Raw genomic sequence first — 27,668 nt, forward strand, 5'->3', positions numbered from 1 at the left:
ATTTCTGAAGGATTTTTTGAGAAATTTCTGAAAAAAATCTTGGAGAAATTCCTGCAGAAATTTCTTAAGGAATCCTTGGATGAATCTCTGGAAGAATTTCTCAAGGAAACCTGGTGAAAAATCAATGAGGATTTTCTAGAGGAATCCGTGTAGAAATTACTGGAGAAAATTCTGGAGGAATTCCGAGAGAAATACCTTGAAGAATTTCTGGAGGAAAAACTCCCGCAGGAACTCATAGAGGAATTTCAGGAGGAGTCTCTGGAGATATCCCTGGAGAAATTCCTGGAGGATTCACTGGACAAATTTCTAGAGGAATTTCGGCAGGGGTTTCCAGATAATTCTCTGGATAAATTGCTGGAGGATTTTTTATAGAAAATCGTTAGAGAATCTCTAGAGAAATTCTGTGAAAAAAAAACTTGTAGAAATCCCTGGCGCAATCTCTGGAAGAATTTCAGGAGTTATTCCAGAAGGAGTTTCTGCAAGAATGCCTGGAGGAACTCCTATAGGAACCCTTGGAAGAGTTGCTGGAGAAATCCTGCAAGCTCTCGAAAATTCCTAGAGAAATCCCCGGTAGAATCCCTGGAGGAATTCCTTTAGGAATCTGTGAAGGAATCCGTGGAGGAACTCCTGGATGCATTAATGGAGGGATTCCTGGAAGAATTCATTGGAATCTATGGAGGTATTACTGAAGAATCCCTGCAAGCATTTCAGGAGAAATCCATGAAGAAATTTCTGGAGGCTTACCTGGAGGCTTACCTGGAGGCATTCCTGAAGGAATCCTTGCAAGAATTCCTGGAGGAATTTTAGAAGGAACCCCTGAAGGAATTTATGGAGGAATCCCTGAAAGCATTCCTAAAGGAGTCCACGTTCGACTTCCTGGAGGAATCCCTGTAAGAATTCATGGAGGAATTTATGGAGGAATTTCTGGAGGAACTCCTGGAGTAAGTTCTGAAGGAATTCCTGGAAAATTTCCGGAAGGAATCCCTGGAGTTATCCTTGGAGCAGTTTCCGAATGAATCCTTGAAGGAATTCCTGGAGGAATCCCTATAGAAATTCCTGGAGGTATTGCTGGAAGAATTACTGGAGGATTTTCTAAAGGAATTTCCTGAGCATTAAAAAAAAAGTTAAAAAAAAGTGGAGGAATTCTGGGAGCAATTGCTGAAGGATTATCTAGAGGAGTACCTGGAGAAGTTCCTGGAGGATTTTTTGGAGCAATACCTGGAATAATCTCTGGAGGAATACCTGGAGGATTCCCTGGAAGCATTCTGTAAGATTTCTGGCGGAATTCTTGAAGGATGTTTGTAGATTGCCACAAGAATTCCGATCTGAAAAAAATATCTAGGAAATCCGACCTCATCTATGAAATCTTCTCTTATTTTAGTATCGCTTATTGTCCAAAAAAAATCTTTAACGATGACTTCTATATTTTTTTGAAAGAATTATTGATAATTTTCTCGATTTTTTACATTTTATTAAATTTCACCAGCGTCAAGATTAGAACTTTACATTAAAGATCCCTGCGCACACTAGTGGTAAACATTAGTATTATTTAATTTTTGTGTCAAAGATTGATAAGCAATTCAATACCCCGTCAGTCTCACTTGCTTTTCTTCTACTTCTTCTTTTTACCCTTCTTACACCCATAAGAAGGGTATAAATATCGCTCGAAAAACCGACTTTCGATCAGAGGCCCGGAGGGCCGAGTCTCATATACCAATCAACTCAGCTCGACGAACTAAGCAAATGTCTATATGTGTATGTGTGTATGTGTGTGTGTATGTGCGTTACAAAAAAAGTCACGCACGTTTCTCAGCCATCTGTCAACCGATTTGAGTTCTCTTGGAAGCAAATGAAAACTACCACATCCTGGAAGAACGCTATTGATTTTTTTTTTCGATTGGACGTTTGGTTACCGAGATATCTCTAGAAGAGTACTTATGAGTCACACATCTAAACTTTTTAAGATTTTTGACCAAGTGTATCATAATAAATATTTCGACCGTTTGTTAATCGATTGGGGTTCTCTCTCTCTCTCTCTCTTTCTCTTCTTGGCGTAACGTTCTCGTGGACAAAGCCTGCTTCTCAGCTTAGTGTTCTATGAGCACTTCCACCGTTATTAACTGAGAGCTTCCTCTGCCAATGACCATTTTGCATGTGTATATCGTGTGGCAGGCACGAAGATACTCTATGCCCAAGGAAGTCAAGGATTGGGGTTCTCTTGGCACCAAATTAAAGCTACAGTATCCTAGTAGATCGCCCAGAAATTTTATTTCGATTGGACATTAGTTACAGAGATATCTTTCGAAGAGTACTTAGGATTTATACAACTAAACCTTTTGAGATTTTTGACCAAGTGTATCACAATAAATATCTTAGCCGTCTGTCAACCGATTTCAGTTCTCCTGGCACCAAATGAAAGCTACATTATTCTTGTAGAACCCTATACAATGTCATTAGGATTGGACATTTGGTTACCGAGATATCTTTCAAAGAGTACTTGGGGGTAATACAGGTTATCTTTTTGAGAGATTTTTGACCAAGGGTACCATAATGAATATCTCAGCCGTCTGTCAACCGATTTGGGTTCTCTAAGCACCAAATGAAAGCTACAATATCCTTGTAAAAGGTCCTGAAATTTTATTTCGATTCGACATTTGATTACTGAGATATCTTACGAAGAGTATTTCAATAAATTCTTTTTATTATTATTATATTCACTTGTTATCTTGCATTACTTTTTTACCGGTCTATGGGAAATTATTTTTCAATGAATAATGCTGACCTCATACAAAGTGTATACTATGTAGCAGGTTATTGTTTGCAACAAAATTATAAATAACAAATTACAAATACTCAGGAATTCTATTAAAACTAACAATATGTTAAATGAAAGCTTTGAATTTATATATTGTGGGAAAATGCAAGAACCGGACAGCCAAAATAACTAGCTAATGCCAAAACTGATTAACTTAGTAGATATATCATTTTTGTCCTTTCTACACCAATACCATGAATACCAAATACGTCGGAGCTAATTTAATCGACTGATTAAGAGATATTAGACAAAGTGTATCTCGCAGATTTTCTTACCCATTTGTTAATCGATTCAAGATCTTTTGGCAGTTAACAAAAGATACAATAATCCAGAATATTTAAGCTATTTTTTAAACATTCCTACAAGATTTGGTCCATGATGCTATTTTGGAAACCAATCCACTAGATACCAAATCCACATTTTTTTCTAGAACTTTTGATCAATTACATTAAATAAATATGTTAAATACAAATAATACAACAATAATTTTTATAAGTGTAAGAAGGGTTCTGTTCACTATAGGTGGATTAAATCGAGTTTTTAAATACATTTCTCTTTAATGCTTTGAACCCTGTTAATGACGTATACTAGCACCATTTAAACTCCTACCAATAGATGTATCGTCCTGAATCCACATTTCTGCTATTGTGTCCTTGAAAACCTTAAGCGAACGCAAATTTATCTAAACCATTTACCACACGCACAGTTAGGCCTCACGCCACAGTATTGTCTCTAGAAGACATTGTCTCCGTTTCCTGCAAATCGGTCCCTTAAGCAGAACGAATTCAAGTTTATACGTCGGAAAGTGAGGTCCCTTGGTTTCCCCCTGGAGGCCGATTTTGTTTATTCATGGCGCGTTGTGTGACTACTGACTATATTCCGTGCGTTCGTTCGTGCCGTGCTGCAACGTTACATAATTCCGCATGATCAAATATTCAAATCGCTAGATGATACATAAAATGTCGAGGCACAGGGGGACCAAAACTCAGAAATGAGAACCAAATGTCGAATCATTAGGATATGAATTAGAATGTTTTGCATAGTTCCACGAATCAATATACTGAAATTTGAAACTTTCTTGGCGAAACTTCCTGACATATCCTGCTTCTCAGCTTCACCAGTGTTTTATGAGCAATTCCACAGTTATTAACCGAGAGTTTACCTGCCAACGATCATTTGCATATCGTGAGGCCCAAGGAAGTCAAGGAAATTCGCTTTATAAAAAGTTCCTGGATTAACCGGGAATCGAATCCATGATCCTCAGAATGGTCATGCTGGATATCCCTAAGTTTTCCGTGTCGGCATTTTCTATTTCAAATTTTAAACATTTGACCATCGATATCCAAATCCATCTCACTGTGCAGTTGGGGGCCCGTTCCCCCGTCCGTCTGTCACTCCCATCAAACGTGAGTGACAATATCTTCGATCGCCCCAGCAAGAACAATTGTCACAAATCAAACCGTTTCCGATTGCGACGCGACAGCAGCGCAGCGGAGAAGGAAAATGACAATATCGACGACGATGACGATGACATTGAAGGCGAGGACTATCAACGAGACAATAAAAAATCGCATTCGAGATTGCTTTGAAATGCGCGATTTTCTTCTTGAAACGAGGCGGTGCGATGCGGCATGATTTATTGTCGTCAGATGTGCGGGAGGAGTTTTATGGCTGTTTGTAGGCGTATTAATAATAATGCTTGAAGGACGAGCACTTTGGGAGTGATTTGGCTGGATGAGGGTGGTGGTGGGTGGTTGTGATTTTCTGCGATGATGGAACGGGTGAAAATCGAAGACAACGAAACTTAAGGCAACTTATGTCACCGAAAAGAGCCAACCCACATAAATTAGTTAAGGCAACTTACCCGGTCCAGAGCACAAATTCAACGTTATCGCCTTGTTTGGATTTCATTGCCTGTGATGCGGATTCCAGTAGGCTCCATGGACTGTCGCACATGTAGTCGCCGAACGGGCCGGGCTTTTTGGTGTTGCTCGAGGACGAGCTGAATTCGTTTGCCCAGCAACCTATAAAAATAAAAGAATTTAATTAGTTGAACAGTTTTTTGGTGAGAAACGTAGTAATATCGAGTAGCAATAACGATAAATTTTCTGGTTACTGTGTCTTATTCCGATCCCGAATCCCAAAACTCTTCAGCGGCAGCTGCCATTGGCGTAGCTAGGGGGGGGTTCCAGGGGTGCCTGGCACCCCTTAGAACAAATTTGGCACCCCCTAGATATTTTCCTTGACAGGCACCTAAAATTTAAAGCTTCACACAATAATTCCAATATTAAATGGCACATTTGAACAAAACTTAAGCACTCTTGGAATTACTTATATATCTATTGTACATTTTGGATATTGGTAAGAACATGACTTCTCCGTGGATTCCTCCAGAAATACAGTGATTTCTCTAGGCCTCTTTTATAGATTTCTCCCGATATTCCTTCAATAAACATCCCTCAGGATTCTGCTTCTGACGGGGTTGTACATACATTCTGGGTTTCTCTACAAATTCCTGTATAATTTACACCAGCAATTCCTCCTAGGATTTCTGCTGAGATCTCTACAATGTTACACCTCAGAATCGTTGTAAGAAAACCTCCTGAAATTTTTCTGTGATTTCTTCAGAAGCTCTCCGCTGATTCCTCCAGGAATTTTTATTCAAGATATTTTATTCAAGGATTCTCTCATAGTTTTCTCATGGATTTCCTCCAGGAACTCCTCTTGGGTTTCCTCCAGAAATTTAAGATGGATGTCTCAAGCTATTACTGCTGTAATTCGTCCAGCAATTCCTCATAGAACTAATCTAGAAATTCCTACTATAATACCATTTTACCAAGAATTTCTCCAGGGATTCCTTCAAAAACTTACTGGGATTATTCAAGGAAATCTTCCTAGGAGCTTTGCAGAAGTACCTTCGGTGTTTCCTCCTGGAAATCCTAAAGGTTTTTTCCTGGGATTTCTCCTAAATATTTATCATAGGATTCCTCTAGGAACTCCTTTTGACTTTCATCCAGGAACTCCACCTGGCATTCCATAAGCAATTTCTGCTGCTTCTAATGTTTCAGACATGCCTCCAAGGCCTCCTCCAGAAATTCTTACTGTGATAAATACCTGCAGGAATCCCTCTAGGAATTTCTCCAGGCATTCTTGCTGGGATTCTTTTAGAAAGTTTTCCTAGGATGCTTCCAGTAATGCCTTTAATTTCTTCAGGGATTTCTCTAAAGACTCATTCAAGAATTCCTCTAGAGATTTTAATCATGGATTACTTTAGAAGTGAATAATGGTGTTACTTCTGGAACTCCTCTTGGCCTTCTTCAAAAAATTCCAGATGAAGGAATACCAATTGAAATCTCTGTATGAATTTCTTAACGAATTTTGAGAATAGTTGGAATTTCCAGAGAAATCCTAGGAGGTATTACTAGACAACTCTTTAGTAAAATCCTATAGGAATGAACGAGATAATTTAATTGATTAGAAGGCACCGAATGTTGCTAATTGAAAAATTGAGAGATGAAGTTGTAAAAAAAATCGCGTTCGGGTGGAATTTGAACCCACGACTCCGTATTTGCTAGACCACAGTATGATCATTCCTTTGAGAATTCCTTTGGTATGGTTGTTTTTTGTTTTTGAAAATTTCTGCGGTAGTTTTTAATCAGCAATTTCTTTGGATTTATTTTCTATAATTTCAATGGCTATTCCTCAGAAATTATTTCAGCAATTTTTTTGTCAGTTATTTTGCAATTTTATCGTGTTCACTTTTGTTATTCTCCATGATTTAATTGTATTTATGTATATTACTTCCGAAAATTGCTGAACTGGAAATTTAGAAATACTCAACTGGACTTGCTCAAAGAAAATCCTATGACATTCGCGAAAATCTTCCTAACAAATTCCCAAAGCGATTGCCGGAAAAAAAATCCATCAAAACTACCTAAGAACTTTCAAAGTAGTTGCCAAAAGTATTCATATAAGAACTACCAGATCAATACCGGAAGAATATATTAAGACTTTCTAAAAAAATTGGCCAAATCCAATCTCAAAAAAAAAAATTACGAAATATATTCTATAAAAATTTCCACAAACATTCACAAAAAAAATCTGAGAAATTCTCAAAGAATTTTCTGAAATCATTAAATGAATTTCTGAAGAAAATGAAGAGAATTCCAAAAGCAACTGCCGTAGAATCACCGTGACAGAATTTTTAAAGAACCACCAAAAAATTTTGTTTTTCAAATAAATTTCTAAGAAACTTGGAATTCCCAAATTAATTTTGCAATGGAAGTAACATCGGAATTGCCGAACATATTACGAAATCATCTACTGAAGGGGTTCCTTACATAATTACTGATGAAATTGTCTAAAGAATTATCATAAAAAATATAGAAGCGATTTATAAAAGAATTACCGAAGGATTTTTCGAAAGAATTGGTGAAGAAATACTGAAGAACATAAAAAATCGACGAAACAAAAAATAGAATGACTTGTTGAAGACACTTCTAAAAAAAATGTGAAGAAGTTCCCAGAATCATTGTCGAATGAATTACCAAAGGCTTCACTAGAAGAATTTCCAAAGGAATGGCCTGAAGAGTAATTGGAGAATTTCAAAAAGCAAATATCAATAGAATTGCTGACGTTAACAAAACAATACTTGAAACACTACTAAAAAAAAGTCTCAATTGAAATACAATGCAAAACAATTTCCAAATAAATTGCCGGGAATATTCCCTGAGGAATTACCAAAAGAATGTTTTGCCGAGAACACAAATTTCTTGTATTATACGTAGGGTATGTGTGCCATCAGTAATCTCACGCTCCCATATTCATCTTATTCGAAAACAAGCGATTACGGCACCGATTGATTCCGTTCTTTTTGTTTTCATGGGTGCTCACTTCTAACAAAAAAATACAAAAAAAAAACAAAACAAACAGCGCTTCAATCCTTTGTTTTTCGTAGGATGAAAATGGGAGCCACATGCTATATAAGGGAACCAATACCCTATAAACTAGAACCGATTATCCGAATGTACGAAGCTGAATATTTGGCTGATTACTACAATGTTGGTTTTGAGTAAGTCAAAATTTCAGCTGTATACCATTCCGTTCCCAGATATATTATAAATCCAGTTGAAATCGGAATTTGGTGCGAGCGTCAGAATCCCGAAGGGAAAAATCAAAGTTCGATCGCACCAATATCCAGGTTTCAAATAGATTGATAATATGTTCGTGAAGCTTCAGAACGGAACTCAGGATTATCGAGTACAAATTTTGTAGTTTTAAGAATCCTACTCACAATTTCTCTGTCCACGTGGTAGTTTTCAACTAATGAAACAAAAACGCTGTCGCCATAAATGTTGTGGTCAAACCAAAAATGCAAATACGTATCCTGATTTTGCAATTTTAAGAATTTATAACTCTTACAATAAAACAAACAGGGTGTCACGATGAATACAAGTTACACGCAAATTTGTGGATATTTTATAGTTTCCGAGATTTACACTTCTAATAATTGCTCTGAAAATGTATTCTTATGGACCTAATTGTTTTCAATCCACAAAATAAAGAGGTTGTCGCGAAGTTTGTTAAGTTCAAACTGAAAATACAATTTCCATATATTATACACAATCAAGTTATAAAGTTTTGAAACCTCACATGGTGGAGAAAGTGTTAAACGGTCCGGAGTTTCAAAAAAAAAAAATACAGTGCGTAATTTTTTTCTGTCGCGATGCAGCAAATTATTTGACTAAGAAATTGAGGCTGGATCGGTATTTCCCTTTACAAAAAAAATCAAACAAAACAACCTGGAAGCCACTGAAACTGGCACCCCCCAGGCACCCCCTAGGAAAAAATCCTAGATACGCCAATGGCAGCTGCGGAGATAATCTTTGGATGTGCTCTGTTGAGGCCCAAAGTTTACGAATCGCTAGAACAAGGAAACAAAATATTATAATTTCTGAGGCTGTTTTTAAGTTTTGTTTCCTTGGAAGATAGGGTAGTGGCACCCTTATTAAGCATGTTATTCCTATTTTCATCCTACGAAAAACAAAGGATTGAAACGCTGTTTGTTTTGTTTCCTATTTTTGTATTTTTTGTTAGAAGTGAGCACCCATGAAAACAAAAAGGACGAAATCAATTAGTGCCGTAATCGCTTGTTTTTAAATAGGATGAATATGGGAGCGTGAGATTACTGATGGCACACATACCCTACTACCTCATTGGGATTCATCCTAATTGGAACGTACCGTATTTCGCGTTTTTTTTGTGCAGGGATGAAGGCCCCAAGCAACTTGACAAATTTAATAAAATTTTGAAATTACTGTTGCGTTCATTGTTTCCGTTTAAATGTTCGCAATAAACTGTGATATTTAATTAAAGGATTTTTCGGAGCTTTGTAACGATTAACCACAGACAAACAGACGTCTCACTCTGCCCACTTCCCATCGTTTCCGTTTTTAACGGACTATTCAAATATGCTGTAGTTCGCAAATCTCTCGCTCATAGCGCTCGCATCGTTTTTGCTCTTGTTTGACGTTTGCTAACTACCGCCATCTACTCAGTGAATTTGCGAAACACAGTATAATTACCATTGGGTGATTATGTTTTTGTGACGATGATTTTAAAAGCATTTTGTTCCAAGTGATACGTCTGTTTGTCTGTGGATTAACAATAATGTAGCTTCATCCTTAAGAGTTTCCCTGGGATTTTTTGCCTTTCTCGTACACCAAGGTGTACCGAAAGGCTATATGTTCACTCCAAAAATGAAATTTTGATAGAGCCCCCGGAGGGGCAAGTTTCATATACCAATCGACTCAGCTCGACGAGTTGAAATGATGTCTGTGTGTGTGTATGTGTGTGTGTGTGTATGTATGTGTGTGTTTATGTGTACAAAAAAAGGTCACCTCACTTTTAGATAGTAAATATCAACCGATTTTAACGATTGATGGCTCATTTGACGCGGCATCTGGTCCCATTGTTTCCTATTGAAAATGGTTCGGATCGGTCCAGCCGTTCCGGAGTTATGGCCATTTAGGTGCTCCGGAACCGGTACCCCTGGAAGGGGCCAGACATGAAAATGCACCAAACCCATGCATGCGACCCATCAAACCACGGCATTTACGATTATCTGATGAACGGTAAGCAGGAAAATAGTCTCAGACCATATCTGAACCGGTAGTGTTCCGGAACCGGTTCTGGGTGTCCCGCCGGAAGTGGCCAAATATCAAATTGAACATAACTCATGCATGCGACACATCAAACAGCGGCTTTTTCGATAATCCGATGAACGGTTAGCAGGAAAACAGTATCAGACTACATCTGAACCGTTAGTGTTCCGGAACCGGTTCCGGATGTCCCACCGGAAGTGGCCAAATATAAAAGAGTACCAAACCCATGCATCCGACACATCAAACAACGGCATTTCCGATAACCTGATGAACGGTAAGCAGGAAAACAGTATCAGACCATATCTGAACCGGTAGTGTTCCGGAACCGGTTCTGGATGTTCCGCTGGATGTAGCCAAATATAAAAGAGTACCAAACCGATGCGTGCGACACATCAAACAGAGCCATTTTCGACAATCTTACGAACGGTAAGCAGGAAAACAGAATCAGACCATATCTGAATCGGTAGTGTTCCGGAACTGGTTCCGGATGTCCCACCGGAAGTGGCCAAATATAAAAGAGTACCAAACCCATGCATGCGACACATCAAACAGCGGCATTTTTGATAACCTGATGAACGGTCAGCAGGAAAGCAGTATCAGACCATATCTGAACCGGTAGTTGTCCGGAACCGGTTCCGGGGGTCTCGACGGGTGTGGCCAAATATAAAAGAGTACCAAACTCATGCATGCGATACAACAAATAATGGCTTTCCTGATAACCTGATGACTGGTTATTATATTATATTTGGTGTGGGGAAGACTTCCAGAGTCCAAAATGGCGATCAGGATATCCAAAATGCCGATCTAAAATTTAAGGTTGCGGCTCCGAATTCAATATCGAGTTTTAGGGCCTGAAACAATGCATTATTGGTATATTTGGTATGGGGATGATGTCTGGATTCCAAAAATGGCGACCAGAACATCCAAGATGACAATCTTTAATCTTAAATGGCGGCTTCAAATTCAAGATAGCGTCTTTTTCTTAAGAGTTTGAGGCTCAAACATCGAAAGCCAGATAAACGATATGATTTCTGGTATGATGAAATGGATTTCTGTTAATTGTATGAAAGTGCGATACACATAAAAATTTCGCTTGAGTTTTATTGAAATGGGGTTTCGAAGGCCCGAGAAAGGCGCCATCACCACTAGGTGGATTAATTAGGGTTTTTTTTAAATAACCTTAAGGAGTTCTCTTCAGAGTTTAGAATATTAACCTGTAATCCTCAGACATATTTTTCAGGAGTTTCTTCTGGATTTTCTTTAGGAAGTTCCCCGGCTTCTCCTTCTTTTAGGATTTCTTCGTGTTATTTCAGTTCTATCTCATATTCTTCCCAGTGTTTATTTTTTCGTGAATTTCTTCAACAGTTCCAGCAGAAATAACTTCATTAGTTTTTATTATTCTAGTCATGGCTTCAGGATTTAAACGTATGTTTCCAGTATGTTTCAGACATACTAGATTTGCTGGTATGTATGTTTGAAACATACTAGAAAAACATACAATTGGAAGATACAGTGTTGCTGATTGACAAATTGAGAGATGAATTTGTGAAAAAAAAATCGCGTTTTGGTGGGATTCAAAGCCACAACTAAGTTTTCGCTAGACTGACGTTTCAACTAACTAAGCCACAAATCAAGTAACAATTCTGTGAAAAAGACAGCTAAAATAACCCCGAGCACGCACCATGTACATTTCCTTTTTTTTACAAATCCAGCTCTTTTTCGGCTCAGATGCCAATCGAGTAGAGTCAAGTACAAGACACTGAAGACGACCTTACAGTTGAGGTCGAAATACGTATCTGTTGGAGGATGCAAATTGTTAGTGGAATTCAAAGGATTAGCACTGTTCCTCGATTTTCTTTTTACATACAAATATTCCCCTAACAAGCCCAGGTTCATCACCATCACTCTACTAATGATTACTTCAAAAATGTCTCCAGGGTACCTATAAAAAATCTTGATGCATTTCTTTCTGATTGTTTTAAGATATATTTTTAAAACCATAAGAAGTCAGAATTTAAGGGTGTTCCTCAGGAATCTCATCAAGCGCTATCTTCAAAAGTTGTTCCATGGAGTTTCTCAAAAATTCTTCTAATTTTTCCTTACAAATTCTACACGGACATCTCCGGAAATATCTGAGTTTGTCTAAGAATTTTTGGAACAGTTTCCCCAACAGTGCAATCAGAAACATCTTCAGGGATGGCTTTATAGTTCCCTGCGAAATTTGTTTAAAAACTTCTGGAACAGGGATTCCAGATGTTTTTTCGAAAACTGTATCCCATACAAAATAGCTGCTCTAGCTCAAAAAATCTGTATTTTATATAAAACGATATCTGTACGGATGCTCAAGAACTTGTATAATACAGATAAATCTCTATACATATATGACATCCCTGTCCTGGAGCTGCTAGAAGAAGTTCTTGAATTTTTTCTAGGGAGATTCCTGAACCAATTTCTGAAGGTTTATCTAAAGCAATTCCTTAATAATTGCCAGCGATTAAACGTGGGAGAATACCCGAAGAAACACTCTAAGATATCCCCTTAACTCGCAAAAAAAAAAGTTCATCAGAGTCGTTCTGCAAGTAATTCCAAAGGAACCACATTTAGGAGTTACTTATGAAAATATCGATAAAGGAATTCTGAAGGAATCTCTTAGTAAATGTCTGCACGAATCTCTGAAGAAATCCCTTGATAAATCTCTGAGGGATCCTTGGAGGTTTTTCTGGAGAAAGAAACACCTTGTACTATTAAAACACAAAAATCCCTATACTATCAGCTGGAGAAATTTCTCCAGAAATAAAAAAAAAAACTGTCCTGGAGGAATTTTGTTCGCAACCGCGAGTACCTTAGAACCACTGACTAAATCAAAAGAAATGATTTTTTTTTAATATTTGAAATAATACCTGGAAGAACTGTAGACCCCTTTGCAGATATTCATAGAAAAATGTTTTTTTTTTAATTCCTTGACAACTGATAAGGAATAGAAACTGTGGTAATTTCTGCAAGAGTTGTTGTGAGAATTTTTGAAAAAAATCTGTAAAAGTCTCTTAAGGAACTATTGGAGAAACCCATGAAGGAAATAGGAAATTCCTGCAGAATCACTTAACATTTTTCTATACGGATTTCGTAATACATTCCAGAAAAAATCCTGAAATAAATTGAGTAATACCTGAAAGAAGCTCTGGAGAAATCCAAGCCATAATTGAACAAGTTTGTGTTAATTCTCAAACTTTCTAAAGCAGAAGCCTAGAGGAATTTCTGAAAGAATCTCCGAATGTTTGTGGAAAAAATATCCTGAAATTGCATCAACTCCTTGAGAAACTCCTGGAGAAGTTTATAAAAGAATTTTTTGAAAGAAATCGACAAGAATTTTTGGAGAAATCCCTAAAAAATCTACTGTAAAAAATAGGCAATATTTCTGGAGAAGTTCCTTAAGAACAGTTTGAAAATATGTATGAAGGAATACGAGCATGTTCTATTGTACTCATGTGGCAACCCTTGAAAGAGTTTCATATAAAATCCCTTAAGAAATCTCCGAAGCAATTTCGAAAGGAATTTCTAGGGAAACCCTTGAGCCAGATTCAAAATAAATCATTTGAGAAATTTCTGAGAAACTCCTTTAGAAGCTACGAGGAAAATTGCTGGTGAATTTCATGTAAGAATTTTCGAAAGAAATTTCCAAAAAAATGCATGGACAGGGAGGCATTCTGCAGGGATAATTGTAGGGGAGACTGGGGAGACTTGATCCCTTTTTCTTATTTTACCTGAAACTTTAAGAAAAAACACTAAACTATATCCGATTTCCATACAAAATGACAGGTAAACATGTATTGCAAGTTAATACACAGCAGAAGGCCTTCAAATTATTGTTAAAGTTTCCAAAACTGTGTTTTTATGGAGGCATGTCTTATGATGTATTTTTCAAAAATGGGTGACACTTGATCCCCCTTTGAGCACATGGTTTATTTAAAGGGAAAATAATTCCAGAGTCTTCTTATTCATTTTCTTTTCGAGTTTTCTTGTATTTTCGATGAATATGGAGTGTTCGAAATTGTAAGATTTCCTTAAATTTTTAAGGATATGCCGTATTTTCAAAATGGGGAGACTTGATCCCCCTTTTCTTGGTTTGTACTAAAGTTATAATTATCTGACACATTTTATCGTTGAATAGCCTAGAATTCCAAGTAAATAGAGGCTTCCGAATAGAATTTTATTTTTCACATGTATAATGTGTGTGTAATCCTCGAGGGATCAAGTCTCCCCATGTCGCTGTTGTGTATACTAAGCTGAATTAATTAAAATATGTTGACAACAGCCTTATTTGGATAAATAAGTTTGAAATTATTTTATTTTAACTATGTGCTGTGAAATTTTGACACGATTTGGTTCAATTTTCACAAAGTTATTGAGATTGTTCGGAATCGCCTAAAAGATTTCTGGAGGACTGAAAACAAACCATCAGCCGTTAGAAAATAATGCAATGTACAATCGAAATCACTTGTAGCCAAAACATAGTCGTTTGTCCAGGAGTAGTTTTGGAAAAATTATGCTAGAAGAAAAATGTGTTTGATTCCGAGCAAATATGGGGGGAACAAGTCTCCCCAGGGATCAAGTCTCCTCAGTCTCCCCTATAGTGGCATTCTTGCCAAACCATTGTATGAAATCTTGTGAGAATTTTCTTCTTTGTAAACATTCCGAAAAAAATTTGATAAATCCTGAAGGACTCCCCAATGGTCCTTGGAGACAATCCAAGAAAATTTTCTAGATTATTATGAAGAATTCTTGTTCAACTCATAAAAGAAATTTCAGCAAGAATGTGCCTTCCGAAAAGCATCGTGATATAATAGTGCATGGAGGGGGTTTCCCGCAATAATTCTTGATTAGGTGCAATAGTGAACCATTTGCTTATGTGTGTTCCAGAAAAAGGGCACTGAATTTTAGCATGATAGCCTGCTACAACAAACTATCAGGTAAATTATTCCCTTCCGGAATTATTCTGCAGTCATAGGTGATCTTTGCGCTGATGGTGGGTACACTTTAATCATCATCATCATCAATTCATCTCATCTTTTTCTGTGTCTTTTGATAATAAGCTTCTCTAGACTGCATCGGGATTGCCGCTTGGATCTTTTTTTAAATCGGGAACTCATTTATAAATTTCACAATTAATATCTTCAGGAGTTGCTTCAAATATTCTAGTAGAAATTCCACTGTTTTGAGATATGTTTTGCAATTTCTCATGAGTTGTTTCATGAATCGCTTTTAAACTGCCGATCGAAATCTTCATAGAAGAAGTGTTAAGAATTTTCCTAGAAATTTCAAAAGATTCTCGGTGATTTCCTGCAGGCGTTTCTTTTCGAATTCACTGTAGAGGAGTCGTTCTGGTAATATCTTTTAGGATTTCTTCTAGTGACTTTGTTTAGGAGATTCTACGTGAGTTCTTTCAGCACTTCTTCCGGAAATTCTTGCAGCAGTTTCTGTGGGTATTGGTTTCTCCAGTTTTCATCCAGTCATTTCTCCAAAATGTCGGGGCCCATGGCGCAGTGGCCACACGTATGCTACATAAGTGGATGGTCATGGGTTCGATCTCAGCCCCGGTATTTTGTCAGTTGCTCTTCCCCCCGAGAGCGGCTGGCACTTGACGACACTTTTCTGAGCTCTCATAGCTTTAACGGACTCGGAAAATTAGATATCAACAAAACGGCTACTCGTAATGGACCCTCAATCGGACTGGAAAAGGAATAGCAGTCACACATCAATAGACATGGTAGGAAAGGGACAGCAATTCGATATAGTAAAATTAGATTAGGATACATTTAGGCAATATAGCCGAGGCGGTAAACGCACGGGTATTCAGCATGACCATGCTGAGGGTGACGGGTTCGATTCCCGGTCGGTCCAGGATCTTTTCGTAAAGGAAATTTCCTTGACTTCCTTGGGCATAGAGTATCTTCGTGCCTGCCACACGATATACGCATGCAAAATGGTCATTGGCAGAGGAAGCTCTCAGTTAATAACTGTGGAAGTGCTCATAGAACACTAAGCTGAGAAGCAGGCTTTGTCCCAATGAGGACGTTACGCCAAGAAGAGAGAGAGAGACATTTAGGCAATGTACAAAGTGTTAGTACAGCTTTCAATTGGAATCGCTCACGTAGTGCCCTAGTGGAAAAAAGAGCTGTAAATTAGAAGTGGTAAAGTATGAAAAAAAAAAATCTCAAAAAATTTCAATTCCTGCAGAAATTTCCTAATAGCTTGTTGAGCGAATTCTTCAGAAGATTCATCAAAGATTACTCCAGTTATTCTTCAGTAATTCCTCAATATCCTACAGGACATTCTTCAGAGGATTCTCCGAATATTTATCCCAAAATTCCTTCAGAAATTCAAAAAAATTAGCGGGAATGCTCTCTGAAATTTTTATTGAAGCTCGTTGAGACATTCATTTCTGGAATTCCTCCAGAAATTTTCTCATTTTGCATCTATACACTGCTCCTGAAATTACCCTCCCTAGAATTTTCGTAACGAATTGGTCCAAAAAGCCCTCCAGGAAATTTTCAACATCCCAGAAGAAACTGCAGAGGTAATACTAGTGGAGCTCCATGAGGAATTCAAGGTTTATCTCCTCCTTTTATCTATGTGCAGCTCTGTGGTCGTGTGGCTAGGGTCGTGCTTCTTTCAAAGAGCGAAAAGCTCACTGGAAGCTTTTTTTTAGTTTTTAATAATGTGTATTTTAATCTCACTGGAAGCATTGAACGTGTCCATAAATGTCGAGAAGGAATCCTAAATAACAATCCCGAAGGAACCCTTTCACAAAGTAGGGGATTGGGCGAGACCGTTATCGGTCTTAGCCGTGTCTGACAGCAGACCCCACAAAGAAAAAAAAAGTAGGGGATTGTCTGATGAAACTCTCTAAGAAACTCTTGTTGGAGCTTCCGAAACAGTTTCTGGAGGAGCTCACGGAAGATGTCATTGAGGAACTCTTAAAGTAGCTACTACCGAAGAATTCCTGCCAATATCTTCGAACAAAATCCTGAATATATTATTTCCATTTTTGCCTTTCTCGTACACTAAGTGTACTGGAAAGGCTATATGTTCACTCCAAAAATGACTTTTTGATAGAAGGCCCGGAGGGTCAAGTCACATATACCAATCGACTCAGCTCGACGAATTGAGGTGATGTCTGTGTGTGTGTATGTGTGTATGTGTGTATGTGTGTGCGTGTGTGTATGTGTGTATGTGTGTGTACAAAAAAACTCACATCACTTTTTGGCAGTAAACCACAACCGATTTTAATGACCGATGATTCATTCGACGCGGCACATAGTCCCATTGTTTCCTATTGAAAATGGTTCGGATCGGTCTAGCCGTTTCGGAGTTATGGCCATTTAGGTGTTCCGGATCGGTACCCCTGGGAGGGGCCAGACATGAAAATGCAACAAACCCATGCATGCGACACATCAAACCACGGCATTTTCGATCATCTGATAAATGGTAAGCAGGAAAATAGTCTCAGACCATATCTGAACCGGTAGTATTCCAGAACCGGTTCCGAATGTCCCGGCGGAAGTGGCCTAATATAAAAGAGAACCAAACCCATGCATGCGGCACATCAAACCACGGCATTTTCGATAATCTGATGAACGGTAAGCAGGAAAATAGTCTCAGACCATATCTGAACCGGTAGTGTTCCGGATGTCCCGCCGGAAAGTGTCAAATATTAAAGAGAACCAAACCCATGCTGGCGACACATCAAACCACGGCATTTTCGATAATCTGATGAATGGTAAGCAGAAAAATAGTCTCAGACCATATCAGAACCGGTAGTGTTCCGGAACCGGTTCCGGATGTCCCGCCGGAAGTTGCCAAATATAAAAGAGAACCAAACCCATGCATGCGACACATTAAACAGCGGCATTTTCAATAACGTGCTGAACGGTTAGCAGGAAAACAGTATCAGAGCATATCTGAACCGGTAGTATTCCGGAACCGGTTCCAGGGGGTCCCGATGAGCGAATGCAAACTTTTTAAGGAGTGATAGAGGATCATAAATGGCGAAAAACATGTGTACGCATATGGCAAATATGGTTGGAAGGAAAAAGATGAACGACTCCCGCTCCTAACAGGCGACACGAATAGCGCCGCTCTGGTGAGCCAAAGTTCAACTAATACACTCTTAATGAATTTTCGGAAAAATTTCAAAACAAACACACAGGCAAACTCACGCTAAACTTTTTTCACATATTTCACACAGTCACGCGCAAGGCTTTTACATTCCTGGCACTGTAGTTTATCTTCGTGACTGGATTCTCTTGAAAATATCATGGAAAAAATAGAGATGCAACCGTACATGTGATGATTCTAATGTAGATTCGAAAATCATGGAAAATTACATATTATTCAGAATCGTGCCATATAATTTCGGTACATTAAAATAATATTTTGTAAGCAAATTTTTTTATAAAAAAAAGTTGGATCAAATTTACTCGACGGAATTTTGTGTTACGCGGTTTTAGCGTATTTTGATTGCGTCAAAATGGTACACGCTAACTTAAATCTAACCATAAAGGATGTTTTTTGCGCTTCTCACTCAACAAATGGCGTTAGTATAGCATGCATAGTGTGTCTCTGGAGAAATGTATGAAAAAAATTAGAGCCGGTCATCTTTTTCCTTCTAATCATCTTTGTATATGGTCAAATCTCAACCGTTACGTAGAAATTAAACTTTACATGTTTTTGACTTTTTAGGGGGTCTCCAGTTAGCCTAGTGGTTAAGGCTATGGGTCGCCAATCCGGAGACGGCGGGTTCGATTTCCGTTCCAGTCGAGAAAATTTTCTCGACTCCCTGGGCATAGTGTATCATTGTGCTTGCCACACAATGTACAATTTCATGCAATGGCAGGCAAAGAAAGCCCTTCAATTAATAACTGTGGAAGTGCTCTATGAACACTAAGTTGAAGCGAGGCAGGCCAAGTCCCAGTGCGGACGTAGAGTCATAAAGAAGAAGAAGAAGAAGAAGAAGAAGAAGAAGAAGAAGAAGAAGAAGAAGAAGAAGAAGAAGATGTTTTTGACTTTGCTTGTCTCAAACTGGCTATAACATGAAAATGGTCAAACTTACCACAGCTTTTTAACCCTCATTCGAAAGTTTATTGAATTTTCTATAAAAAAAAATCTTTCAATCTATTAGTTTAGTTAAATATCTTTGTTTTCTAAAACAAATAAGCTCGAAAATATTGTTTGGCCTTTCTTGTATACCGAAGTGTACTGAAAGGCTATATGTTCACTCAGAAAACTAATTTTCAATAGAATGCTTGGAGGGTCAAGTCACATATACTAATCAACCCAGTTCGACGAATTGAGATGATGTCTGTATGTGTGTATGTATGAGTGTCTGTGCGCAAAAAAGTTCACTCATTTTGAGGCACTTCCCATTGGCGGATTATAGCTCGAATCGAACCGGAATTTTACCGCATTGTTTGCTATTAAAAATGGTTCGGATCGGTCGAGGCGTTTCGGAGTTATGGCCATTTCAGTGATCCGGACCAGCACCGGTGGAACTGGCCGTATATAAAACTGAACCAATGCATCATGCGACACATCAAACTGCGGCGATTTTGGTAACCTTCAGCACGGTTTACGAATTTAATGCGGATTGAACACTGGAGACCAGAAATTCCACGATTTCGGTCCAAAATTCAAGATGGCAGCCTAATATTCAAGACGGCGGCTCCATATTCAAGATGGTGGCTGTTTAATGGAGTTTCAGGCTCTAAAACCATGCATTATGGATATATTTGGTATGAGGAAGATGTCCGGATCTTAAAAATGGCGACAAAAATGTCCAATATGGCGGTATAACATCCAAGATGGTGGCTCCAAATTCAACTATGGCGGCTGTTCAGAAATAGCTACCAGAATATCCAAGAAGGCGTCTCAACATTCAAAATGGCAGCTTTTTAATGGAGTTTTGGACTCTAAAACCATTCAATATAGGTGTATCTGGTATGGGGAAGAAGTCTGGAGTCTAAAAATAGCGACTGGAAATTCCAAGCTACTGGACTTAAATCCTAAATGGCGGCTCAAAGTTCAAGATTGCGGCTGTTCTTAAGAGCTTGAGGCTCAAAAATCAAAAATCAGATAAACGATTTGATCTCTGATGCCATGAAATGGATTTCTGTTAAACGTATGAAAGTGCAATATTCATCAACATGTCACTTGAGTTGTGTTGATGTGTTTTCGAAGGCACGAGAAAGGCACCATCACCGCTAGGTGGATTAATCAGGGTTTTTTAATTAGGTTCCAAATTAATTAAACATCTTTTTCATAATTTCATAAATTACTCTTGTATCTAGAAAGCATAATTCTTTTTAGATCTTTACAAAGAACTGATTTCCTTGCAATTGGATCTCCAACGAATTCAAGCCAATGATTGGAAGAGAACCAATAACTTTTGACTCCCCCTCAATCTACATCATGCTTTGAGGATGCATTTCGTTGTAATCCATTGATAGTGCAATGCAAACCTCATTCGGTTTTCCAGCAATCGATAAAACACATTGGTTTCCGTACGATCTCAATAAAAGGCTCAATATCAAAACTCATCACATTCCGTTTAGTGCCACTCTCGGAACCCTTGAAACACAAAACCACCCAAACCAACCGGCACAAGCATTGCTTGCATCCACTACTGCCGATCCAAATAACGAATGGTCCACTGAGATTATGGGTAATAAGACTTATTGCACTCCAGTCAACCCAGCTCCGGTTCCGACAAATCCTTCGCTTTCAGCCCACATCCTACATCCCACATCTCTCTATCAGATAGTGTTCCACAACTGCTAAAAGCAAACAACTCTGCTCAATGCTTCCGACGTCGTCGTCAGTACTTACTTCTTAGTATGTCTCCCTTGGTGCTGTAGTACGAGTCGAAATGTAAATCCGTTATGTGCCAGAAGTATCCTGCAAATAAGATGGAGAATGGAGGGAGAAGAAAAAAAAAGAATGTTAGCACAAGTGAGTGAAGTTGCAAGCCACACCAAGGCCAGAAACGAACCGACATAAAGCATGTAAATATTGAATCCAAATAAAGTGGGAGCACAAACACGCTGGCACACACACAAACACACATTCCGATGGCATGTTATTTACCATTCACAATCACAATCGATGCACGGCGGACAGCTGAGAAAAGGGGTGAATGGTACGGAGCTGTTCGAATGTCCCAAAATGGGATGTAGCACTCACTTAGTCGTGTTAATTCAACAAAACACCTTTAGGCGCTTTCCATAAACTACGTAGACTTCTTTTCGGCCATCTCAGACCCCCCCCCCCTCCCCCCTCGTAGACTTTTGTTCATACAAAATTTTCGAAATTTGTATGGAGCGTAGACTTTTGCCAGACCCCCCGACCCCCCTAAGAGTCTACGTAGTTTATGGACAGCTCCTTATTAAAGTTAAAATGTACTGGGTGTCTCCATTTTTCATAGCATTTTCATGATATGGAGACGCATGGTTGTTAATCGTTCATCTATCATCATCATCATCATTAAAATAATTTAAACAACTAATAGAAACGATTTTATCATTGCTAATTTTGCAATATTTGAGAAATATGTAACATGAAGCATAAAAAAAATCAATTAAATTCCTTGGAAAATTTCTAGTTCAATAGGCTTTTACGACAGAAAAACAGGAACAACCCAATCAGTGTATTCTGCAACATTCTCCCCCAAACTGAAAGCTCCATCGAGTGGGGGTCTCAATGCATCAGATCGCTGGAAAAGGCTTCATTTCCGAACAGCTTCGCTTGTTGTTGGCATCGATTTTTCTCTTTTCGAACAGGGCCAACCAACAGCAACATCATCAATAACAACAACATCAACGAAGAAGATTCTTATTTATTTCGCATTTTTATTGCTTTCGGGAAGGTGCTTTGAAAGATACGGAATATCGTTGTCCCTCGGCATCCGCTTGCTAGAGCATGCTCTCGCATGGATTGGCATGTTTCTTCTTGTTTTTCTTTGAAATTGCCAAACCTGGGAGTCTGCTCCTGAACTTAGTCCTTCTTTTTCTGCGAAGTTAGCCTTAATTCCCGAAAATCTTCCGTGTAGCCTTATTTTGAAACCGCACACTATACCGACTGTACCAAGAATGACCCCCCCAATGGATTTGGTCGGCAATCCATATTCCAGCACAGATTCGAAACTAGCAGGCAGCAGTAGCTGCCACAAACGGCAGGCACGGTTGCGATATCGATTCAGATTCTCTGGGGTAGTTTGCCGCTGCCGGTCGGAAAAAAACGATGTTCTTGAAGTTGGCAAAGCGAACCATCTTTTCCTTATAACTGATGGAGGAAACACGCTGGGAAGGGAGTAGCACAGCGCTTATTCACCGTGAACGATACTTTATACCATTCATATAATTGGGAAGCAATGTCAGCGGATGAGAACATTGAGGCTTTGAGCTCTTTTTTTCCTGGTTTATTGGTTTTCCTTTGAAGGAGATGAATGGGATTTGAGATGATCTCTTTTTGCAGAAGAAGATATTTCTATTACAACGTGTAATGAAACTAACAGCAAACACTCCAAGTAATCATTGCTAGTCTTTTGCATATATACATTTTTCTTTTGAGAACAAAAAGAACTGATGACCGGTAATTCAACAATTTTGCACAATAAAGATATCGGGTCTTTGTTTATAACTTTTTTTCCACTATCCTTCAATTGATCCTGTCACAAATTATTCTATGCACACCAAGTTATAAGTCAGTAATGCTCAGATCTATTGTTATTGCGGGCCTAAATTGAAATAAAAAAGACGTTTGCATGATTCTTAAAAAAATACATTTTCTTAGAATATTTAACCAGATCGAAAAACTAAAACAGAGTCTCTACAACTTGCATAAACGTGGGAATTCTACAATTATCAGGAATTGTCGGAGTCAATCAGGGTATAAAGCTATAGAAGTTTACAGTTTCTTACCGATTTTGGCAACACGAGGTGAATTGTATGTTGCTAAATTGGGGTGTTTCCAAAATCGGTAAATTTTTTGTGGATTATTTTCAACTTTTATACGTTAATTTGGCTTATATTTTGAATATGGACTATTCACAAGTTATAAAACAATCCCTGTAGATGACGTTCATAAATTACGTCATGATTTGTAAGATTGTTGATTTTGGAAAATTTAATTTTGATTTTTTGAAGAAGAATAAGGCTAAAATATAAATACATTTACAAATACAAACGATTTTTCGGTAAAAATTTTTGGTCAAAATTTTTTGTTGCCAAAATCGGTAAGAAATTGTTGCCAAAATCGGGAAGGAAATATTGCCAAAATCGGGAGTAGAAAAAAACGGGTGTTGCCAAAATCGGTAAGGAACTGTATTTGGTTGAGCATATTATCTTAAAATGATTAGTTGAATTTCGTTCAAAAATAGGCAATGGCGATGCTAGAACAAAATTCATCTGCTCGAGAATATTTTTTGCCCTAAATCTTGCAATAATTGTTGAAATTTCATGCAACATCTCAGGAATCAATTTTGAAATGGAATTTGTTACAACAGCTTTGAAAATTCATTAAAGCCCTTCATCGTAAATACTTTTTAGGATTCTCTTTGATTTCTAAATAGTATTGCGAAATTCTTTGGAAGGATTATTTCACCCTTCAATACCCAAAACTATACTAAACGGGGTATAGTATGGGTATTTTTGTATTTTTTTACGTTTATATTTTTGACTGATAGTAAGGACTGTTTTGTATATTTCAAAATGGTTTTAGGTGTATTTTGAAGCGTGTTATCATTTTTGGAAAATCATTCAGGAGGTCTCAGGTAGTTACAGGTGTTACCAGAAAGTCAGAGGCGTTTCAGGGGGTCTCAGTGTCATGTCAGGGGTGATCAGGGAGTATGAGGGGTCACAGCGTCATTTTAAAAAGTTCCAGGGGTTCTCAGGGGGTTTGAGGAAGATATCAAGAGGCCTAATGGGCGCTTAAGGGGGGTAAGAGGCATCTGATTGGCCTAAATTTGGTCTAAGCGGTTTATGAACAGACCCATATTAAATTACTATACGTCAAATAAACCGTTATCTCTGCTGAGAAATCACTAAGCTTTTGTTACACCCCTTTATTGTAAGATGTAATGCTTGAGAACGCTTAGGACTTTCTGATTTTGAGAAATTAGCAAGGCCCGTGTCCCCAGATTGGAATCCCTATAGGTTTACATCACCAGCATATAGTAATAAGTTCTTTTTGAAACGCAGAATCTTAAAACTTGTGCTCCTTCATGTGTATCTCCAAAAAAATCTGAAATAATTCTTCTGGAAAACATATCAGAAGTTATTCCATGAGTTTTTCTTTGGGATATCTCCAAAAATTCTTGTCAAAATTAGAAATTTTTGCTTCAACTTCACTAGAGGTTTCCTCAGGTATTTTACATTTATTCAAGGATTATCGGGTTTATTTAAAAATTCCCCTAGAACAGATGTTTTTTTTTCAAAGATTCTCCCAACAATTCTTGCAGAAATTAGGGTCTTGTACCATTTGGGAAGGTGTACCTATTTTGGGCACTTGCCGCTATAACTAAGTCAATTTCAAACCGATTCATTTGAAATTTTGTATAGAGTTAGGCACGTATAGAATCTAACTCTGTACAAAAATTCAAATCAATCGGTTTGAAATTGACTTAGTTATAGCGGCAAATGCCCAAAATAAGCACACCTGCCCAAATGGTACAGTACCCTACTCCTGACTCTATTCCTTAAGATTTTTGAAGGAATTGTTCAAAACAAAAATCTTTTGAATATCTACCCAAGGTTCTCCAATTATTCCAGGTATTTTTTCATAGTTTCCTTAAAAATTCTTGTTTTCAATTTCTTTTCTGGTTCTGGGGTGCTCGCGGTTTTTTTCAGTATTTTCTCCAGTCAGTAGTTTAGGGATTGTTGAACACTTTATTCTTACAATCCGTGCATGATAATTCCTTCAGAGGTATCTCCGGCAACTCTTTCAAGGATTTTTTCAAATAATCCTCCAGGAATTCTTAAAAAAAATGTTAAGAGATTCCTTCAAGCGTTCCTCCAGTACTTTTGTCTGCGATTTGTACATATTTTAGGATTCTTTCCGAAATTCCTGTACAGATGTTTCCATGAATCCATCCATAAATTTAAAAAGCAGTTTTGCCTACTGTCCCTTTCAGCTGTGTGTTCGCATTTACAGCTGTAGTCTTGGCTGTAGCTATAGAGGACCCTGTTTAAATTATGGGGGGGGAGGTTTAGCTGATGGTAATTCTTCAGGTATTCTACTATGTCTTATTCTGGGCATTCATATATGAATTGTTCTGAAACTGATTGAGAAATTTTTGACCAGAACTTCCTTCAGACAATTTTCGAGAATTGCTTTCAGGAGTGTAGGTATCGCCAAGAGTTTTCAAAGAGATTTACTGAAACAACTTTCAAGGGGCTTCTTAAAAATCTTCAAGAACTTTTTTAAATTCCTAATTGTAATACATATCTGATCAAACTTTGTAGTGATCTCTGAAGACATCTCCGAAGATATTTCTGATCAATTCTGAAAAAATCCCTGTAGAACTTGGTAGGGAAGAAGAAATTCCTAGCTGGAATTCCTGAAGAAATCTTAAAAATTCTGAAGAAGTCATTGTAGATAAATAAATCTCCTCAAAGGAATCAGAAGGAATCCCAGCAGGAATTTCTGAGGAAAACATTGAAGGGATTTCTGAAGAAAACTTTAGTGGAATCTCTGTAGAAATCTTATAAAATACTTCTAAAAGAAGCCAAGGGCTGAAAATCTCTTTAATAAAGACAAATCAATCAATCAATCAATTCTAAAAGAATCTCTGGTGGAATATCTGAAGAAATCCCAGGAAAATTCTGGAACGTACACAGTTCGAAAAAAAAAACCTGTAAAATTATGATTGATCGAATGTAACAAAAGTACCCCGTTATATATGATGGAAATTTTTGTGCGATCCTAAAATTACATTGCAGATATCTGTTAGAAAATATAAAGAAAAATTGAGCGCTGAGTGAGAATTGAACTCAGATCCTTAGGGTGTGAGTAGCACGCCCGAGCACTCTCGGCTATCTCATCTTGTTGAGTGGCAGACAGTCAAAGGTAAACTGCTTCTACCATAATGCACGAATTCCCGACATGCTCCGACTGCTGCAGAGAGTACTGAGAGAGACAACGGGGAAACCGACACAGCTGCGAGCAGCCGTTCGTTTAGCTGACTACGGAGAGTGGCTGGCATGATTTATAGCAGATGCATGTAAATTTAAAGCGAATATGTTTTAAAATCTGTAAACAAGCCGTCTGACCAGCAGCGGGCTGCTCGGCTGACGTTAAATGTTGGCGATTTACATTTTTCTGCCGCAAATTTCAGTTGATCTTCAATTTACGTGCTGTTTAATTTTCATATTTTTTTGCTGTGTACCTCAGAGGAATTCGTTTCATTTATTTATTTGTTAAACTTCCTGAGAAATTCCTCATGAAACAGCTCGGGAAATCCTTGGTAGAACTTCTAGGAAAAATATTGAGGAATTTGTAGGAAAATTCCCGCAGAAAACCTCTAACCCGTTTGTCCCCAGCTGCGGAATAAAACTTCAAAATTCGCCAACAGCCCATTTTTCAACAAAATTTGTCCAAACTTGGAATACAAACTCGCACAACACTCTAGCTTTGGAAATATAAGGGATCATAATATTCTTGGACTTCTGGACGGAGTATGGCCAGTGGGTCACTGGATCAACTCGGATAAAAATAAGGCCAAGTACGATTTGCACCACTATAACTTCTTTCTTAACGAAGTATTTCAATGGGAGTTTACATATTCTGTTACCTAATGACAGTTGAAGTTTACTACAGGTTGAGATTCTTCAATAGGTCTCTTTTGAGTTCTTGGGATATTGAACTTTTCTGAACCATCCAAGTCTACATTTACATTTGTTGTTTTCAATATGGTTCCCTTATTAACCTTTCTTTCGCATCACGTTGGCAGCAGCTCGCTGACGTAGTGTACGGTTTGGGTAAAAAATGACCCTAATGCATAGCCTAAAGGATGGTTAACCTCATAGGTAATCGGAGACATTTTTGGAACATGTGTTGCCCTTGTTATACTGTTTATATTTTCTGAATCTCTCGATGGATTATCCGAATCCATCCTTACAAAATAGGATTACTCGAAATAATCATCACGGATAATTTTCAATTGTTTCTATCGCTCTTAATTGTACCAATACTTGAAAATTTGTAAAATGTTCGTGTAGGTGTATAGGAGGTAAAACAAAACCAAATAGAAGTGAACCGATAGATCTAAAACATGTGACTACAGATCATCTACAGCTCAACAAACTCAAGGCATGTCTTCAAGCAGGCCATCCTGGATACTAAGGAATCTATTCGAGGAATTCACTTACTACTATTTGGTGAAGTATTGGTATCTGGGGGTAACCGTTGTCTTCCGCGTGCAAATAGCTCTAATTGTAGTCAATCTACAGTTCTTCGAAGTCAAGGCATGACTTCGCTTAGGTCATCACATTTTCCTAGGAATAGTTGTAGGAGGCCTTCTCATTGACACATGATAAAATATGAGTTTTTGTAGTGCACAGAGGTCCCACATACGTAAAATATGTGATAACGGTTTATCAACAGTTCCATGAGCTCGAGGCCTGACTTCACCCAGGTCATCC

At 38.0% G+C, this 27,668-nt stretch overlaps 1 protein-coding gene across 1 annotated transcript in view; it reads right to left on the reverse strand.

The window, feature by feature from the left end:
* LOC109621718 (acid sphingomyelinase-like phosphodiesterase 3b) overlaps positions 1–27,668 on the reverse strand; it is a 340,436-nt gene that overhangs the window by 150,927 nt on the left and 161,841 nt on the right. The window contains exons 3-4 of the mRNA XM_029870311.2: positions 20,860–20,928; positions 4,680–4,839 (exon numbers count right to left, since the gene is read on the reverse strand). Of these exons, the coding sequence (XP_029726171.1) occupies positions 4,680–4,839; positions 20,860–20,928 (229 nt within the window). The remainder of the gene's footprint in view (positions 1–4,679; positions 4,840–20,859; positions 20,929–27,668) is intronic.

Source organism: Aedes albopictus, chromosome 2 (genome assembly GCF_035046485.1).
Source record: "Aedes albopictus strain Foshan chromosome 2, AalbF5, whole genome shotgun sequence".
NCBI classification, from domain to species: Eukaryota; Metazoa; Arthropoda; class Insecta; order Diptera; family Culicidae; genus Aedes; species Aedes albopictus.